Here is a 19,509-nt window from a genome sequence, read left to right as displayed (position 1 = left end):
TGATTAACTTAATTGCAAATCATAAAAGTATAACTTTGTTTCATAAATTAAAGAGTAAATATGTACATAAAATGTAAATGCTTAAGACATAAGTTATCTGTAAAGTCTTCTTGTGTTCCTCACATCATGTTATAGAAAAGAAAATATAAGAAAATATCTAAATTAAAGTCAAATAAACCTTTGTCCTTTCTCTGTTTTGTGACGACGACTGCATATGTCACACTGTCTGGGTCATCTGCAGCATCGTCTTCAGAGACTGAAACAAAAAAGAAAATGTTTGTGTAAAAAATCTAAACATGTAGATTATTACGCAGAAGCAGAAGGTAGACAAGTACACATGTGTACAAATATTATATAGTCTCATTTTAAGTATTAACTCTTTGGTCTAGATAAAACAACTAGCAACTGTTTTGCAGTTTACTTCAGAAGTTTTTGTCTGTAAAGATTCTCAGTCATCCAAGTCATCGTTCTCCAAGAAGTTAAAATCAAGGGCAAAAATGTCCAACAATGTATTTTGGATAGGGAGGACAGATGTTTTGAAAGGAGTCAAAGTATCCATTTACAGCAAAGTAGAGAAACCATCTCTAAACATGGGAGGAGGGCTGAAACAACACTTTCCTCCTACTTAAATCCTGTCCTTTCATCCCTTTCCAAGTACAGATGCTCACATTTGGCCTCATGTCACAAAGCAGCATGGTAAGTGTCTGACAAAATTTCTAAATTTCTACCATCCTGGCCATTCAACTAGCACAATATCATCTTTAGCTTTGTAACACTATCATGTCTCACCTCTCACAGCCAGCCAGCTTCCTGGTGACGCTCCAACACCAGGGATGCTGCACTTGTAGACGCCTTCATCAGACTTGGAAACATTGTTAATTGGCATCTCATCAGCAGGACTGCTCTCCATGAGGACGTCAACATTGTAGAAATCAGATTTGGTGTTGGTGGAAGTTGCCTTGTGTCTGCAGCACAGAACCACATTATGACCCACCAAAACAGGAAGAGCAGGAGTCTCCAGGATCACAGAACCAGCTGAAGAACATAAAACATAAAAAATAAAATGTCAGACACTTATGCTTGGTAAATTCCTTTTTTAGAAAAGCTAAAAGACCAACAAATGTTGGTGAGTAACTTGTGGCGGCATTAGCTCAGTCAGTTAGGACTTGTCTTGGAAACCGGTGGGGCCAGGTCAAGTCCAGCACGACCCATGCCAAAGGTGCCCCCTGAGCAAGACTGCTCCCCGGGCGCTGTACGATGATGTTGGCACTGTAGCTTCTCTCTCCTCCATCAGTCTCACACCAGTATTCTCCACTGTCTCCTGGATAGCTCTTATCAGTAGTGCAGGAGGACCCCGTTGGCGTCCTCTTAATGTCACATAAATTCCTCACTATTCCTAATCCCTTTCAATTGAATGAAACCATCAGTCCCCTCACAATGAAAAGAGACAGACTCATATTGAAAGTGCTGCAGTCTGTCTGGAGTGATACGAAGAAAAACTTAATCGGAAACTATGTGTTACAAAAAGTGTCTCAGATTAAACATACAAAAGTGGGAAATAATGATGTTTGTGACAAATGGAACTAAATCAAAATAAATCAAAGTACCTCCCACCCTGTGACAGATACAGCTAGTCTTTTTGCAAGACACATTTGGGTATTCACATGTAGCATTAACTAATCAAATTTAAGTTTAAATTTGAGATCAGGTTAATTTATGAAAACATATTGAACATATCAAGTTCAACCTCATGTTGATTGTGTAGATGGAAAGAATGATGTAGTCTTTTTGAAAGACACATTTGCGTGTTCACATGTAGCATTAACTAATTAAATTTAACTTCAAATACAAGATCATGTTTGTTTATGTAAACTGTAGGCATAGACATATTGAACGAGTTAAAGTCAACCTTCTACGTTGATTCTGTAGTTGGAGAGAATGATGTAAAACAAAACAAAATGTAAAAAAATGTATAATTTACTCACCACTTGATTATAACGATTCTGAACTTGTGTCCCCGGCAGAATGAATTCAAGCATCACTGGATAAACAAAGGAGCAAAGCTGGACATCAGTCATATGCTTTTATGACACACATAAAACTGAAATACAAATGAACCATGAAACTCAGTACTAACACTTTCTTAAGCAGCCTCCATGCTGTTTTGTTGCTGACTGAGCATCAGAATGAACTAAAGCTAAAGTGTGTTGACGATGAAAGCTTCCTCTTCCTGTTCAGTTATTTCTGATCTTGATGAAAAAGCTGGGGCCACACTTACTGTGGCTTCAACATGCAGCAGTGGTTTGTCAGCTTGAATTATCAACACCCACTTAAGGGGAGGGGGTTAACCATCACTGATGTCCATTACTAATTTTAACTTTTCATTTAACCTTTACCCAGCACACAGTAAGGGTGGCTTTTTGTATTCTTCTTTTTTTCGTAAAGTCTTTGCACGCACTTTGCCCATAGACTTACCAGACTGGCAATGGGAAGCAGGATACAAAAGGGTGAGTAAAGCCAATTCTCTCCAAAAATCTGTGTGACTGATGGGAGATAAAAGACCTCAACCCAAGATCCCAAAATGTATCTTTGTTTGAAAAGAGAGGTGTGTGGGATTGACAGATTGTGATTCACGGCGTAGCCTGGTAGCCCAGCATTCCTACAAATGACATCTATCTTGGACGATTGGGCACTAGGTTTCCAAATAAATGTGGAGTACATTTGTTGCTAGAGTTAATTATGAAGTAGGGGTTGCATAGACTAGTCGACTAGTTGACCAGTCAACTTTATTGTGCTGTGATGAATGCTTTAAGCTTGACAGCAAATAGTCTCTGATCATGTGATTAGAACAACATGGACGCCTCAACTGCAGGTGAGAAGTCTGGTGGGTCACTGCAGAAAACCAGCAGCAGTGCATAGTGTGTGGAAATACGTAACTAAAAATGAAACAGGTACTACTGTCACCGTCACTGCAAAATATGCAGTGTCATGCACACACATCTGAAAAGGCATCCGCTAATGCTAGCCGAGGAACGATTCAAATCTTCTCAACAGCAGTCAATTAGTGACTTTACCAAATGCAGTAATAGAGAAAATACTATTTCACAGTCAGAGATATTAGACCTTCAGCTGCAGTGCAATGAGAAGGCTTACATCGAGCTGTACATTTCGGTAACTCCTCACTACATCACCGACACATGGGACATGAAGGCCACAGTCTTGCACAGTTTTGCACAGTCCATGATGATGCCAGTAACATGAACTTAGCCATTAAGCTATGTGCAACGTTTCCAGAACATCTGGGATGCACCGGGCACACTCTTCAACTGAGCTTGATAGCATTGACATTCCCCCTCGGATGTACTTTACTGCTAACCTTAACGATCACTACATAAATATGCATGTCGACCGGTAACCTAAACCTAGCAGGTAGGGTAACCTCCTTTGTGTTGTTTGAACAGCGTGAAACAACACGCCGTTTCTGCATAATACTATGGAAGTCAGTACAGTCTGAACAGTGTGAAATGACACATGAAAACCTTAAGATGCGTTGACATGACATGTTTTGGTCAAGCGGCTGCTTCGAATGACCTATAGAGACTGGCTCCAAAAGCGAGTCAATGTTAAAATGCCCAACTTTCCAGCCGAAGCCACCGGACATTGATCTTCACAATGGCTCCTCAGAAACCTATGGGTGACGTAGCGGAGACTATGTCCATGTTTTATACAATTTTAATGTAACATGTAACTGTGATGTAGCATGTAAGATTTGTGATGTTTTGTTGACCTGTCCATCCACCCTGACCTCCTGCCTACATTGCTCTGACAACATCACCTGACTTCCTCTTTCACTCATTATTGGCCTTACCAATTGGCATTATTGGTAAGGCCCTTAGAGAGAGTTGTAATTTATACATAAACAGATGTTGTTTGGGGCACTTGCTGAATCAAATAATTCTCTTATTCTTCTTCTTGGTAAGACAGTCTTATTTATGTTTACTGGCTTTCAGCCAATCTGCATGAGTGTTGAACAAATCTTGAGTAATCTGCCTATCACTGTATTTTGATTCAGATCTTGATCCAAGAACAGAATTTTGAATGTTTTTGAATGTTTTTATTTTGAGTGCCTTCTGTCCTGGTTCTAATCTGTAATTGTTCTCTCTGTGTACATGTGTGTTTATGTGTGTTTATCTGTTTATCTGATTTAAATTTGATTTATCATGATGGATGGCTGACAAATCCTCCTATGCCAGTTTTCCTGTAACTTAACTTGGCCTTTGAAAAACGCTTATTCTTTTGCCTGAGGTCGAGCTTTACCATCAAAGAGATTATTTTTGTCTCCAGATCAGCTCTGCATCTGAAAGAAAGGTTTGTTTAACTCAAACCGAACGACACAGGAAGAGGTTGTGACCTACATTATATCTATCTGTAGCCAGTCAGTAGACAGTCAGTAGCAGAACATGATGGAGGTTAAAGCTCTCTGCACCAGACTGTGTGAGTAGGCCTTCTGTCAGTTTATTGTTCATATATATCAGAGACACTTAACATACTGTACAATTTATCAAATCAATGTGAAAACGAAGTTAAGAAATTTTATAACTTCTATCAGGATCCAAGAACTTCTTCATTTCTTCAACATATTTATATTGGTTACTATATTCTAAATAAATGTATAATATTTTCTGACACTAGTGTCTGATGTACAGCTCTCTGTCTCTTCAGTGTTGAAGGTGTTGTTGCTGATGGCTGAACACATTCACCACAGTTACGCTCAGAAAGGCGGTAAGTAAGAAAAAGTTAATAGATAATTTACTATTATCATTCCAAAGTCAGGTTGACCTAAACCCGTCTAATCTCAATTTCTGAATGCTAAACACACAAACAACTATATAATATTACAATAACCTGATTTTTTAAAGCAAAATAAGTATGTTTTGCTTTTTGTGAGGAGCAAGATAAATTGCTATGGTTTGCTTGACATTGCCTTGTATTACAGCATTCTCAGAGTACCATGAGCTTTGCTGTTTGAGTCAAATTCTACCAATACTTTTGGGTTTTATGTGAAGTAATATTACAGTCAAACTCATTTATATGTATAGAAATCATATATATATACATATATATGGAGAGAGAGGGAGAGACATTTTCCCAAAAATCCATTAATAATAAGCTAATTCTTACTTAGGTTTTAAAGGAGCGGTTATTTCAAGAAAATTACTATTCCCCCCATAATATTACATAGTTCTGTTCAGGAAATATCCTAGAAAATATTTTGGAAAATGCATACCAATAAAGCTGAGAAAAAGAATCCTGACCAAAATGATGTTCAACCTAAAAAAGAATTGCTCTATATTCTACTTAAATAAATCATCAATCTTAAAAACCTTTGTGCTATCTGTAAACAATGTCTTACAGCAGAAAGTACCTGATACTTTTGACATTATTTCTTTAAATGTGTATATTTAAATGATGATAGTAAATTAGTCATTGTTCGCTGTTTCAGATGCAGCTTTTCTTCGTATTGTTCCAACCAGACTGCAGTTCTTTGAGTATGAGACCATCACTTTTTCTTGTGAGGGGTTTGATGGCTCAGCTAAATGGAGAGGGGTGAGGAACATGGGGGGGTTCATCCCAACATGTTCAAACAGCACGGTGACCTCAGCATTGATCTGCATCATTGACAATGCATTTGCGTCTGACAGTGGGAAATACTGGTGTGAAGCTGGAGGAGGAGAGAGAAGCAACACAGTCAACATCACTGTCACTGGTAGGTTTACTGTGACAATAGTGTTTATATATATATATATTATTGGGTTAATAAATGTACACTATGTATGTACATAGTGTGTTTAAATCAGGCAAACATGTTGTAATTTAAGAATGTATTTCAGCTGGTTCTGTGATCCTGGAGAGTCCCTTCCTTCCTGTGACGGAGGGGGACGGTGTAACTGTGCAGTGTAGAAAGAAGAAGGCTCCCGTGAACCTCATAGCTGATTTCTATAAAAATGGCCACCAAATCTGGACTAGCTATTCTGGGAAGATGACGATCCTCAATGTTTCTAAGTCTGATGAAGGACTCTACAAGTGTAACATTTCTGGAGCTGGAGAGTCACCAGAGAGTTGGCTGGCTGTCAGAGGTGAGACCCAAAATTGTCAATATAAAAGCCCTATGTGATGCTTTGTGTAAAGCCGAGTTAAAATGAGCAATTTCATCTCACTGTAATTCAGCTCCAGCTTGGTAAATATAGTGAGAATAATTGAACCATTCAAAGTGCTGAGTTTATTCAACTTTATCATGCTCTAAGCATTATTGATTTATTTTATTAACCACAAAATTCAAAAACTAAATGTTAAATGTGTATGTTTTGATAGTTTCACTGCATTACTTAATTAAACATTATCAGTTGTGCCAGTTGTTTTGAATTTGCAAAGGACAAATTACTATTAAAAATGAACTTCTCTTTGATAAACACGGATAATGTTGGAACTTTGTTACATCAGATGCTTTCTGTTGACTTTACAGCACCTCGCAGAGAGGCTTGTCGCTGCTCAGGCAACTCTGTTGTCCTTGTCGTCTTAAGGACTGTTTTCACCATTGTGATGGTGGCTCTGCTGCTGCTGCTGCTGGGAGTACTTCACCGTGGGAAACTCACAAAAATAACACAAGGCCTTCTTAGATAAGGAGACAGTGAGGGACACAAAGTATACTGTTACTTTTACGTACATTGTGTGTCTTGATTTTAACATACACAAATTACTTATGTCTTTCATCAGATAAAATGGCTTAAAAAGTAAAAGTTAATTGCTTCTGATACTTCACAGTTGGCTGTTGTCACTAAATAGCAGACAGATAGAAAAGATTGAAAACCACAGAGCTGGTCGACAGACGTAAGATCTATTTTCAAAAGGCCTGCTTCGAGTTGTGCTATTATGTCTTATTCTGGGTTATATTTTGATACAGATGCAGTTGATAATTTTAAAGTCTCAGACACAAACCGCACAAGAAAGTAACACACAGAAAAAACTATTTCAGGGGCCTTCAAGAAGCTTTGTAGGAACAACAAAATGATTATGTTTTATAAAGAAACGAGTAGCTCAGTAGCTCAAAAAGGCCAAAATGATGACTTGTTTATAAAGATCAGTCTCATTCAGCAATAACAATGTTTTCTACTTACTCCCCTGGAGAAGAATTAAGACATTTCTTTCAACCCAGTAACATTATCTCATTGCCTTGTTGATATATTTGACTTAATTTTGTCTATGGAAGGCAAAAGTTGGGGGGAAAATTCTGTGGCAACTGCTAACCATTTATTTTTTCAATACTGACTCAGTCAATCATGTTCATTGGAGGTAACTGCTTAGATCAGGGGTATTCAATTATAATTCAAAGCGGTCCAGTTAGAGAAAATTTCCCGAATCAAAGGTCTGGAACATCAAAACGACTAACTTGCGTTATCATTCAGTACCATAACGTATAGTTGTATCAACATATGATTTTGGTGAAGAACGGACTGTCAAATCAAATAATATTTCACATCTAACTGGAGAGATAATAAATAACTACTCTAATATTAAATTCTAAATTTAAGTAAACCAAAATAAAGTGCCTAATTTTTGGAAAAAATGATATAAAACGTGTAGCTTGAAGTGATGAAGCATAGTATTAACCAATTTTTTATAATAAACACTTAACACATCTTAACAAATGAACAGCTGTAATGCCTCCTCTTCTCTTTCATTCCCTCTTGTTGAGCTACCACTCCTACTTTCTCTTGTTCAGTGAGAAACGTGAGCTCTGGCTTGTCCTGCCAGCTAGGATTGGAGATCTATGAGATTTTCTAGTTTTGAACTGGAGGTGGGATGTACATGTAAAAATCTTTACATTCTTGATTGTAAGCCATGTGAAATCTTTTTTCCCTTTCGTCTCCTCAATTCATGTGTGTTTCCAAAACGTCACTGAATTGAAACAAGAAATCGACGGATGGTTTTATAGCAGGAAAAAAGGTTCAGACTCATCACACAGCCTGAATTATTTTTATTGTATATTTTTATTGTTCATTTAACAGGACATTACATTTATTGCACCAACTATAGCTAAAGCTAATTTCTGTTCTTTAAGCCACCAATGATGAACAGGTTGACGTAGTGAAAGATAACAGTTGGTGGTGAATTAACAATGAGTTGATAAAACATCAATATTACAACCTAGAGCCGTAAAACCTCCATGATTGTATTCTCTTTGCCTGTGTTATGTTTTTTAAATTGTGTAGTGTTTATATACTTGTATTTTTGTATGTCATTTCAAAATATGTACTATCCCATGTATTGATACGTATTTCCATTCATATGATAAACAACGGTCTCAGTACTTTAAACATGAACAAAAAAAAAAGCTGATGTTTTGTCCTCTATATGGCGTGATGTGGTGGCCGCAGCTTTTCCTCCCACTGATTGCTATTATCATCATCAGTAAACAGTTATTTTCATAGATGAAGCTATTTTATATTTTGCTCAAGCAGGTCTTTATGCAGCTCTGTCATGCACACACGACAGTTCTTGGAAGACAAATAACGACATCTGGTGTTTTAAACCACATGCTCTGTTAAAGGGTAGTGTTTATTCAAGCTTGAATGTGGACATAAATATGAAACCACCTGTCTGTGTCTACATTTAACCATTGCAAAGCCTGTACATGTTAACCACAGCATTGCTATACCTCTATAAACAGAGTTTATGGTTTTTGACCAAGACTATTTTTTGTTTAGTATCTATACTAGTGCTGATAAAATTGTATGACTTTTAAAATGTGGTTTCTTAAGCAACATGTGACACATTTTCCCCTTGCTAATTTCAAACCACTATGCTAATGCAGCAAGCTAAACAATGGCGGACACTTCTTCGTCTTACAACCATCCATGACTTCCCCAGGCAGTGGAAAATAAAGACTAACAGAGATGTGTCTGCCTGTTTTTAAAAAGAAGCATCTGATGAGGTCACAAAGAAGAGCAAGTCAATCAGATCAGCTGCAAAGGCACATGGGATCTGCCATGTCACCAGGGCTTGACATTAACTTTTTTGCTCACCAGACACTGTGGCTAGTGGTTTTATAAATTTTCTAGCCAAACATCAATTTCATAAGCCAAATTTTGGTTGTTGAGAAATTCCATTTTACATGCAACAATTTAAAATGTATATGACCACTGGACACACCCAAATCAAGACTATATAAGTCAGTCTACAGGCCTAAGGGACTGTGGCTGCCTTGTGACAGTTTTAATTTATTCTCAGTTGACTAAAGTATGGTGTCATGTTTGGAGCGTGCACTCTCACCCGGGCTGCATCATACTTTCTGTCCCAAATACCGGTGCAGAAACTGGGAAAAGGGCATCTGTGATGAGGGACGAAACGTCTCCCAGTATCTTCAACCAAGTCCAGTTGCCCTTGATTTTAACCTTCGTTGGACATCTGTGTATTATGCACTCTCAGCATGGACCATGTTGCAAAAGGAATTTAAATTCAATATATTAATCTCGTTAAAATATTTTAAATCCAAAATGAAATAAATAGAGACGGATTCCTTAATATGTAAATGTTTCATCTGTGTTTTCATCTGTACCTATTTTTATTTATGCTGCCGCCTGCCTTGGCCAGGTCCCCCGTGAAAAAGATATGCTTAATATCAATGGGACTCTCCTGGTTAAATAAATGTTATAATAATAAAAGTACATTATGCCTGTGATTAACTTACCTCCACAGAAGTGTGTTTGCAGAAGTAAGACAACAGTGTGAAGCAAAACCAAAGCGCTGAGGTCACTTAGCAAAGGATTGTCCGTTCAGGTGAATCAATGAGAGAATTTAAATAAATAAAGGTTTATTGTGCAGTTGGTACAGATCAACCTCTTATAAATGTATCAATTTATTTAAATAAAATGTGATGTTTTTTTCATTTGTACTTATTTGTTTATTATATTTTCAATTATGAAAGTAAATAAATTAGCTTTGGTACTTCATAGTGCATGTTCACTGTTGTTGTGTATTAATGTTACACCAAACAACTGCCCCACCTCCGCTTTCCTTTGCTTGTCAGTGATTAATTTTTTGTCTATGTTCATGTTTGTTTGACAGAAAAACCACACTTTCAGTTTTGGACTGAAAAGTCAGTGATCCTCTCCCCTGTTCCTCTTTAATTTCACATTGGATAATTTATCTGTGCAGTTCTTCCTCTTACAGGGAAGCCACATGTTGAGTGAGTCTAACTGACATTTTCAAAGGACTTGATGATTAACTGTTACATACATCTTAACCATCTCAGTACAGCACTGTTTTCAAATATATAATTATTTACTCTTTGTGTGCTGAAATCTATCCATCTGCCACTAATAAAGCCACCAATACAAAAGATCTGTGAGAGAAGACCTACTATGATAGCCAATTGGCCTTTATGCTACAAACTGGCTATGTTTTTTATACATTAAAACAAAAGTAAAACATGTACAAAGCCTACATACCTTTTGTTAGCGTTTAAAAGTCACCTAAGCAGGAGGTTGAATGGCCATGGTCCACAAACAAAACAATTTGCACACTGTCATCCCAGCCTCCTGAAAACAGATAATCCGTGTGGACTTGATAGTTCATTTCCATCTAATACAGGTTGCATTCATGTGCATTTGAGTTCTGTGTATTTGCTTTTAAAGCTGTACAAAAAAAAAATACAACAACAGACAAACACTGAAATTGATTATCTCTGCTTTCAATTCTTCTACAGTTCACACATCAACATTTGTTTGTTAAGTTCCTAGTAAAAGAGACTTGCTGATGTTGAATAGGTTATGCTTAACATGGTTGTCATCTTACATACTAAAGTAACTAAAGTAAGAAATAAAATGGTTTTCTTGTGCCCTTTATTAAAGTTTGCCTGTTATTATTTTTATGAGAGCAGCTCTGTCTCACAGAGACACTAACAGCTATTGTCTCAGTCACCACAAATAAGCTGTACAGAAAGAGGAAGCGTTCACCTGCGTTGTGTGGTATCAGCTGCAATTCAGTCTTGTGTTCAGACATTCAGCAACAGGACGACATGGAGGTCACAGCTCTCTGCGTCAGACTGTGTGAGTACTGAGTCTGTCGAGCACAATTTTGACAAATTCAATATCATTAGTTTTTCTTAACTGATCATGAGTTGTTGTTTTTTTTTTTACCAACACACATTAATCTGCATGAAAAGCATCAGTGTCTGAACTGTAGATCTCTTGTCTCTCCAGTGATAAATGTGCTGCTGTTGTTGCCTGCACAAGTTCAGTACAGCTGTTCTCTCAGAGCTGGTAAGTCAGTTGTTTCCATGTTTCCAAAAGACTGGATGTGCAATTTTAAAGTCTGAAAAACAAGTTACTTTCTGTACCAATACACAAGACATTCTGTTATGTAGTAAAATGTTTTTATTAGAATGGCACATATTTAATTTGGAAAAGAAACAACTTCATATTTTGGTCTCTTTTTTTCTTTCTCAGATGCAACTTTTCCGCATATCATTCCATCCCGGCTGCAGTTCTTTGAATATGAGTCTGTCTCTGTAAACTGTGAGCGCTCTTTAAATAATCTAACTGAATGGAGAGTGTTTAGGAGAGTCAAAGGAAGAAATATTACATGTAACAATAAATGGGAGATAACAGGATCCTGCAACATTACAAATGTTTTTTCAATTGACACTGGAGAGTACTGGTGTGATGCTAAGGAAAAGAAAAGCAACATCGTCAGCATTATAGTGACAGGTATGTTCAATCTACTTACCAAAACACCTTAAACATGTAATTTTATAAATCATTTTATTGATAGAATATGTTTTATGGAGCCCAATAAAATATAGCAAACTTCAGAGTAAAATACATATTTAAAAGAAAACTCAAAGACAACTCTGAAACCATTCCTGCAGCACAGCCCAACTCTTCACTACTGAGCTGTCTTTTTAGTTTGTGTATTTCTTTGTATTTTTTTTATTTATGGTATTTATTAATTAAATTAAAATGAACATAAAATATTTCTGAACTTCCATTGTTGAACAGCTGGGCCTGTGATCCTGGAGAGTCCCGTGCTTCCTGTGATGGAGGGAGAAGCTGTGACCCTGAGTTGCAGACAAAAGAAAATGTCCAGCCTTGATGCTCATTTCTATAAAGATGGCCTCCTCATCGGGAACAGCTCTACAGGAAACATGACCATCCACAATGTTTCCAAGTCTGATGAAGGACTCTACAAGTGTAACATCTCTGGAGCTGGAGAATCGCCAGAGAGCCGGCTGGCTGTCAGAGGTGAGACACATTTTCTAATCTGCCACCTCCATGGCGTCTGGACCAAAGGAGGCAACTAAGGGCAAAACTAATGACATTCCCATCAGCCTCAGTCCTGCTGTGTTTTGTGCTAATTATCACGTCAGTGTCAGCATTTAGATCCCATGTGTCATATTGTTACGTCACATGCTTAATGTGTTTTTTTTCCCAGCAAACCAAGAACAGACTTATTTTTCCAATGGTCCCGCTCCTCATGTCTTCAACCTGCTTTGGATAGTTGTCCCTGTTGTACTCGTGACTTTTCTACTTTTGGTAGTGGGGCTTTGCTCCATGAAGCACAAAGGTACATAACATACAAATACTTGTTTAAGTGACTGAAACCCTGTTTTAAGTAGGCTGTTTGGTAAACAAGTTTATTAAAATCTCAGCATGTGTTAAGATTGTTGCTAGTGCCAGAACATTTTTTTATTGTGGTATTTTCTTATTTCAAGGAAGTGCTTCAACCTCTCCTCCCTCATTTGCAAAGCCTTCTCCTCCACAAACAGGTAGGTAACACCAAACATGGTATATTGTAATTTTAGAAATGATCAGAGGGAGAAGGGACTAGCCAGAGTTTAATCTACCAAGATGACTATTTGAGCCGCGAAAACAGTCAGGGATTACTGAGGATTACATTTCCATAACTCACAATTTACATTCAGTGCCAATGTTTAATGACAATGGAGGAAATATGCCCTGTCAACATGTGTTCACTCCCAAGGCGTCAAATATGGACGCTAGAGAACGAGCCCTTGGTGTCTGGATAGCTTCACTTTTCAATGGTCTGCACAGGAAGGTCAACACTGTGCTGAGTCCTCTACCAGAGGCCTGGGAGTTTGATGGTTCTGTACAGTCTCTCTGCTAGATGGACAGAGATTTCAGATGTTGTACCTGGAATCTGCTGGAGCCACCCTCCCAGTTTGGGGGTCACAGCCCCCAGTGCTCCTATTAGTACTGGCACCAGTGTTGCATTTACTCTCTTTACTCTATTTTTTCCAGCTCCTCTCTCAGCCCTTTTTTTTTCAAGCTTCTCGTGTTCCTTCTTCTTGATGTTGGTGTTGCTTGGGATTGCTACATCTTCACCGCAGCCTTCTTCTGCTGTTTGTCAATCAACACAATGTCTAGTTGGTTAGCCGTCACCAGTTTGTCAGTATGACTCTTATATTTGCGGTTTCACTCATGGCTGAGGTAGGCAAGTAACGTTAAGGACTTTGCCTAAGGGTACGACTGGATACCCTGTCCTGACGAGGAATCAACCCCCCGCTCACTTGTACCAGTCATTCGGTACACTTGTGTTAATGTTGTGCTACCAAAAACTATATCCTAACTTAATTTTTGTCAATAATGAAAAGCAGTGTATTCAAACACCACATATGCTGTCACCACAAAACCCCAAAAGGCAAAAGGTAATTAACTTGACAGCAACAAAAACTAACCCTTTTTTACATTTTTACATTTTTGTCTGCAGAGACTAGTGCAGCTGAACCACAACAGGCAACATATACTGTTGTCACAAAACCCAAGAAGGATAAAGGTAATACACTGACAAAGTCAGTATGCTACGTGTTAGACCAACAATTATTCCGTTTCACGTTTGTCACCCTGCAGGTTAATGTTTGCAGCAGTGGTTTGCGACTAGAAAATGACTGTGGTGTCACAAGCAGAAAGGGTTGGAAACTACTGAAATACTAAACAGACATTTGTGAAATATATTTAGCCTGAGTCTGCTTCAGGTGCTTCAGGTGCTGGAGAAAATTTTAGCTTATTTTTTAGCATCTTGCACAAAAGCCACCTGAGAAACCCACAGACACGCATAGCTTGATGCATCCCTCAGTTCACCGTGTAGCAGCTCCTGTGTTGGCTGAATTTACAGTCGACAAGGAAGCTGTGTCAGAGCCGAGTAGCTAACCTTGATACATGACAGTGTATATGTATATGTATGAGTGCTCACAAACATACAGAAGTATCAGGTCTAAATTGTGGACATCTGGAATAGGATATACATTAGCAATAACAATTACAATACTTACAAAATTTTAACTTTAAATCAAACATGTGATTCATTCTAATGGGAGAAATGGGTACATGCCAAGATCAAATGACCAAAGCACTCTTTGACTGTGACTATAAGAAAAGAAAATTCAGTCACAATTCATAGGATTCCCATCCTTAAATCCTAAACAAATTATTGAAATATAAATAGATAATTGCCTGTCTTCTGTAAAATATATATTGAGAAAAAAAACGAATGATACACAATGAACATCTACATTTAACTCCAACAGAAACGAGATAATGTACTGTCTGTCTTTCAGTAACTTACACTCTCTGTCTCTATCAGATAAGGATGAATCCTTGACTTCACCTGTTTACCATACTTTGAGCTTAGGTAAGACTCACCAAACAAACAAATTAAATCTAGTATGAAAAGCTAACACCGTCAAATAAATGCCATAAAGTTTATGTGACTCTTACTTTGGAACCAAAAGTAAGATGCTCTTTTGTTGAACTTGTTTTTTTTTTCGTTTTTTTTTAGAATCCAGCACTATTTAAAGATAAAATGACCTTTCATGTGACTGACATCTAATTTAATTTGGTTTCATAAAAGTTCACATTTACTTTTATTATTCAATCAATTAAGCAAGACTTTGGTAATACTAGATTCTAGTTTCTTTTTGTACTACGTTTTTGTAGAGAAGGATGTTATAGTTTTTGGAGTTGGAGAAAGCATGCACAATCATATTTTTACAGATGCAGTTTTTTTATATCTTGTGTGTTTACAGGTCACTGTCAGGAGAGACACCTGACTGAAGGCGAAAGCAAGAGGAAATACGTTATTTAAGCTTGTATGTCCATATCTGCTAGTTGTACACATGGAGGATGTCATACAACCACAGTCAAGACTGCTACAATAATTTACTTTAGTACCTTTAAAGGTCCAGTGTGTAATATTTCTGAGGATCTATTGACAGAAATTAAATATAATATACACACAACTGTGTTTTCAGTGGTAGTTAAACATGTTACATAATGAACTGTTAATGTTAAATGTTTTTATTACCTTAGAAAGAGACATTTCTATCTACATACTAGTTTCTGTCCGAAACCAGTCAGTGTCTGAGAATGTAGTAACTGAGCCCGACCCGAACCCAACAGATGTTCTGTTTTCTATGTTTGAAAACGACCCGAGCCCGATACAGTAATGTACGCTGAAGCACTGAGTTTGTGTTACCCTGTCACACAACTGTTGTCTGTGTATGTGTGTTGCGTCCAGGCATTGCTGCCAAGTAAGTGATGTAAAAATAACATCACTTAACAACAGGATTCTGGCACAACACAGTGAACACACAGACGGTTGGTCCATCAGTTTTATTTATTTTTACACTATGTTTTTACTAAAAAGAAGTTGAAGCAGCTTGTGAATTATACTAGCCCAGCCAACATGACTGAACAGGACCTGAAACCAAATATGATTTCGTTTCGTCACTACGTTGAATACAAATGAAAAAGAAGAAGAGCAAGAACAAGAACAAGTAGTAGTCATCTTGTTTGTTAGAGGTAAGAAACAACATGAAATGTATACAAATGGAGGACTAATTTGCAACCCTCTCCACTAGATGCTACCAAACTTACACGCTTATAAATGTTTAATATGTTACATACTTCACCACCTCTTGCAGAATAATGATCATTTTGTCTATGTATCATGTATGCATGTAAGAAAGAATTATATATTGTTTTCAGTTTTTGTAATTTTAGTTGAATTAATTTATGAAGATGGTCAAAACTTTGTTGATTCATAATTAATAACACTGTATGAATTTATTACATGTATACAATGTATTAGTTAAGTTAAAAAAAAAAATAGCCTGGACAGACTAAAGTTTTGAGTTTACATGGTTCTCACGAACATCATCACCATAAAGTCTCTGAGTACATCAGCTAATTCAGAGCATCTTTTTTTTAATTTATATTACAGTGGAAACCACGTTGTTCTGCCTACACTCAGTGTGGTTAGTAACCAACATGATACATCAGTTTGAACTCAAGCACTGAGTTTACAGCTGCAACTGTGTGATCACTCTTAGTGTAGTCATGCCCTATAATTGTAATTAAGCAATAAATGTTATTTGCATTTCCTATTGTATAAACCTTGTTAATACAGGACATATTCCCGTGATTGCATACAAGTCCGTCACTAATACTGGATGGAAAATAGGGAATCAATGCAGCTGTTCTCAGGGTTAAAATTAAAGAGAATGTAAAGCGTTGTGTATAAAGATCATGAATTTTTTTTAAAGTTCCTAATATTGCTAACCACTTGTTTCATTAATCTACTGCTTTTGAAAATTATGCTTTCTGTGAACTGCACTTTAAACCAGTCAGTTGACTTTATGTGTTTCAGCATCAAGGAAGTTAACAACAATGTGATGAATCAGAATCCAGACCAGAAAAATGAAAAATCACCTGGATTAGTGATTAATTGTGAAGAACGCAAAAAATGCTAAGTTAATTATCTTCATAATACTGATATGTTAACAGTAACTTCCTGAAGTCTCCACTAGTTGCCTGGAAACTTCTTCTAGTCAACAAGTACATTTGTGAAGAAAATGTTACAATTAACTTTCATTGACTGAAACCACACTGTATATAAGGGTTAAAACTTTAACTTTAAAATTGTTTGCTGAGGTAAAGCAGGTGAGAAGGAAGATTATTTTGTCTTTGACTCCACTGCAATCTGACTTATTGTTGCAAGCAGTGGAGTTGCCCCCTGCTGGCCATTAGAAAGAGTACAAGATTAAGACATATGCATTGTTTTCACTTTTCAGACCTGGAGTTTGCTGCTTGATCTTTTCCAAAATGTTCAGCTTTTCCAAAATGTTCAGCTTTGTTTGCTTGTGCTCTTTAACAGGGTTTGCCCCCATTTACAGTCGGTTACTTCTATGATAAGTTCCATTGAGCCATTAACAAACAATAGTTTTAAATGTCTACATCGCGCACATTATGACCATATCTCCTTTCACAATAATCAAACATATCATTATTACATGGCTGTTTACTGTGTACTTTCAGATGATAACTACATAATATGGAGGATGGATCCTGACATAAAGGTAAATAAATACCGAAATAAATAAATGCTCAATAAATGCATTAACATCCGATTAAATGATAAATTATACAATGAGACATAAATGTATAGCTATGTCTCTTTTAATTAGCTTCTTTATTTATTCACCTATGTAATAATAACCTTACATATTTATTGTCTGTTTAGTATGAAAATAAGATTAATTGGATCATTTACACAAGAAGTATAAAAAATGTCACATGTGTCTATTAAAAGTTTAAAAACACTAAAATGTTAGGGTAATTACTTTATTCTTTAATTTTGGTTTGCTGGGAAAACAAAAAAATCCTGACAACAACTAGGCTATCACATTTGAGTTTAGGACAACTCTTGACTACATAAAGATTAGAAACTAAGCTTTTTTACTGTATTTTGAGATTAAAATACTGCAGTTGTACATTCCTTTAGCTATTCCTTCCTTTTGATTTGACTTGTGGACAACTACGACCACATTAATTAAAAAATTTTATATTTAAGTCAGCTATAACACAAGGATTGTTCATTAGACTCATACCGTTCAGTATTCGAGGACAGCTACATCCTGGAGTTTGTTGACAGAGTCTACAATGAATGAACATTGAATACTGATCATCAACAGATGGGTTGCCATTCATCAGTTCACCCTCAAAGACCACTTTGGATTTAAAGGCAACTACTTTACGATTAATGAAAACTAAACTGATTCACAATCATCTGATTCAGCAGTCACATTTTTTAATAATAATAATAAAGAGCAGTGGCACTGGGGCAGAAAATGTGCAATTAATAAAACTAATACAACAAATATAACTGTCTCTCCTTTTGGTTTGCAGTATGCAAGTATTAAACTTAAAATTCTGAGTACTGATCAGTTGACCATAAATAATGTCTGGCAGCAAATAATTCATTATAGTGTTTTTCTAAATTGTGATGTGCTTCCAAAGTAATATACTAATTTCAATAAATACAAATGATCTTATCCCAGGATTTAATATGCATTTGTTCTACTTCATTGCAGGATTTAGAATAATATGACAACTCTTTGTTTTAAGAAAAGATACAAGACTAACTAAAAATTAATGAAAGCACATATATTAAATATGAGACATTCTGATAACTGGTGGTGGCATGAGGTTGAGGTCTTTTGACCTGTGCATGAGGATGTGGTCTCAGTAAAATTTGGATTCTCAGTCAATTTTTTAAAAAGTCCAACAAAAAACTCACAAGCATTTTGGCATCAAGTGCAAGAGAACAACTTTATGAGGCAGTGTGAGCATTGAAAAATGCTGGATTAAGTTCCTGCTAATGCAAAAACACAAGTCACAGGAAATGCAATCTGTTTCCACAAGACAACCGTCATTTTCAACAGTTTTCTGATAGCGGACTAGTTTGAAATATTATATACAGACACAGGGAGCGGTTAGATAGAGAGCTGCAGGCCACAGGCTGCACACCTCCACCTTCTCAGCCAGGTAACCGACTCCTTTCACTTTCGCTGTTGGCAGGCTCACGTTGTGTGCAGCATAAAGTCAGATCATGACTGCTATTTATGGAAAATACCAGTAACTGCCCGTAGCCCGTGAGAATTTATGTTATGAAAATTTATTTGAGTTGATAGTTGATATTGTTGAAGAAATGTTTTATAAAATGGATTGACATTACCAATAAAAAACATTTTGAACAAGGTTCACTTTTGAAACATTTGATGAAACTGTAAATAAATAGTAAATAAAATGAAAATGTAATTTATACATATTTTGCAAAGATAAAGGACAAAATACATTTGCAGTTGCAAAATACCACCTGGTATTGATAGACCGACCACACTTGTGAGTTAGTAACCACAGCAAAAATATATCACTGTCTAAAACATAATCTTTTAAAATTTGTTTTTTCTGAAAAATGGTACTTTTGCCCCTGATCTCCCCTACTTTATGCTTTGCCAAATCATCTGTAACTACAAAATAGACCATCTGCTTCATGTTTACACCGGCATTCCCAGTGTTCGTGAACGGCCACTAGATGTGCATCATGTGTCGTTTTGATATAGGAGGAGATCAATGCTGATTGATTGTGTGG

General features: G+C 36.7%; 1 protein-coding gene and 2 long non-coding RNA genes across 3 annotated transcripts; all 3 read left to right on the top strand.

The window, feature by feature from the left end:
- The first annotated feature begins 553 nt into the window (after window positions 1-553).
- On the top strand, window positions 554-1,077 carry LOC123979736. The gene is made up of 2 exons (XR_006827315.1): window positions 554-696; window positions 799-1,077. It is a non-coding gene; the product is annotated as an uncharacterized LOC123979736 (long non-coding RNA).
- Window positions 1,078-4,417: 3,340 nt separating this feature from the next.
- On the top strand, window positions 4,418-5,580 carry LOC123980468. The gene is made up of 3 exons (XR_006827506.1): window positions 4,418-4,494; window positions 4,723-4,782; window positions 5,504-5,580. It is a non-coding gene; the product is annotated as an uncharacterized LOC123980468 (long non-coding RNA).
- Window positions 5,581-5,608: 28 nt separating this feature from the next.
- Window positions 5,609-15,611, top strand: LOC123979919 (sialoadhesin-like). The gene is made up of 3 exons (XM_046064027.1): window positions 5,609-5,767; window positions 12,060-12,302; window positions 15,595-15,611. The coding sequence occupies exons 1-3, from the start codon at window positions 5,617-5,619 to the stop codon at window positions 15,609-15,611; spliced, it is 411 nt and encodes a 136-aa protein (XP_045919983.1). The 5' UTR covers window positions 5,609-5,616.
- Window positions 15,612-19,509: the final 3,898 nt, after the last annotated feature.

Source organism: Micropterus dolomieu, linkage group LG12 (assembly GCF_021292245.1).
Source record: "Micropterus dolomieu isolate WLL.071019.BEF.003 ecotype Adirondacks linkage group LG12, ASM2129224v1, whole genome shotgun sequence".
Classification (NCBI taxonomy): Eukaryota; Metazoa; Chordata; class Actinopteri; order Centrarchiformes; family Centrarchidae; genus Micropterus; species Micropterus dolomieu.
The sequence above is the reverse complement of the archived record's forward strand: the minus strand, read 5'-3'. Positions and strand labels throughout refer to the sequence as shown.

Coding starts and splice junctions, on each gene's coding strand:
- LOC123979919 (XM_046064027.1), top strand. CDS start 5,617: ATGGGGGGGTTCATCCCAACATGTTCAAACAGCACGGTGACCTCAGCA. Junction 5,768..12,059: donor AGTCAACATCACTGTCACTG/GTAGGTTTACTG, acceptor ATTGTTGAACAG/CTGGGCCTGTGATCCTGGAG.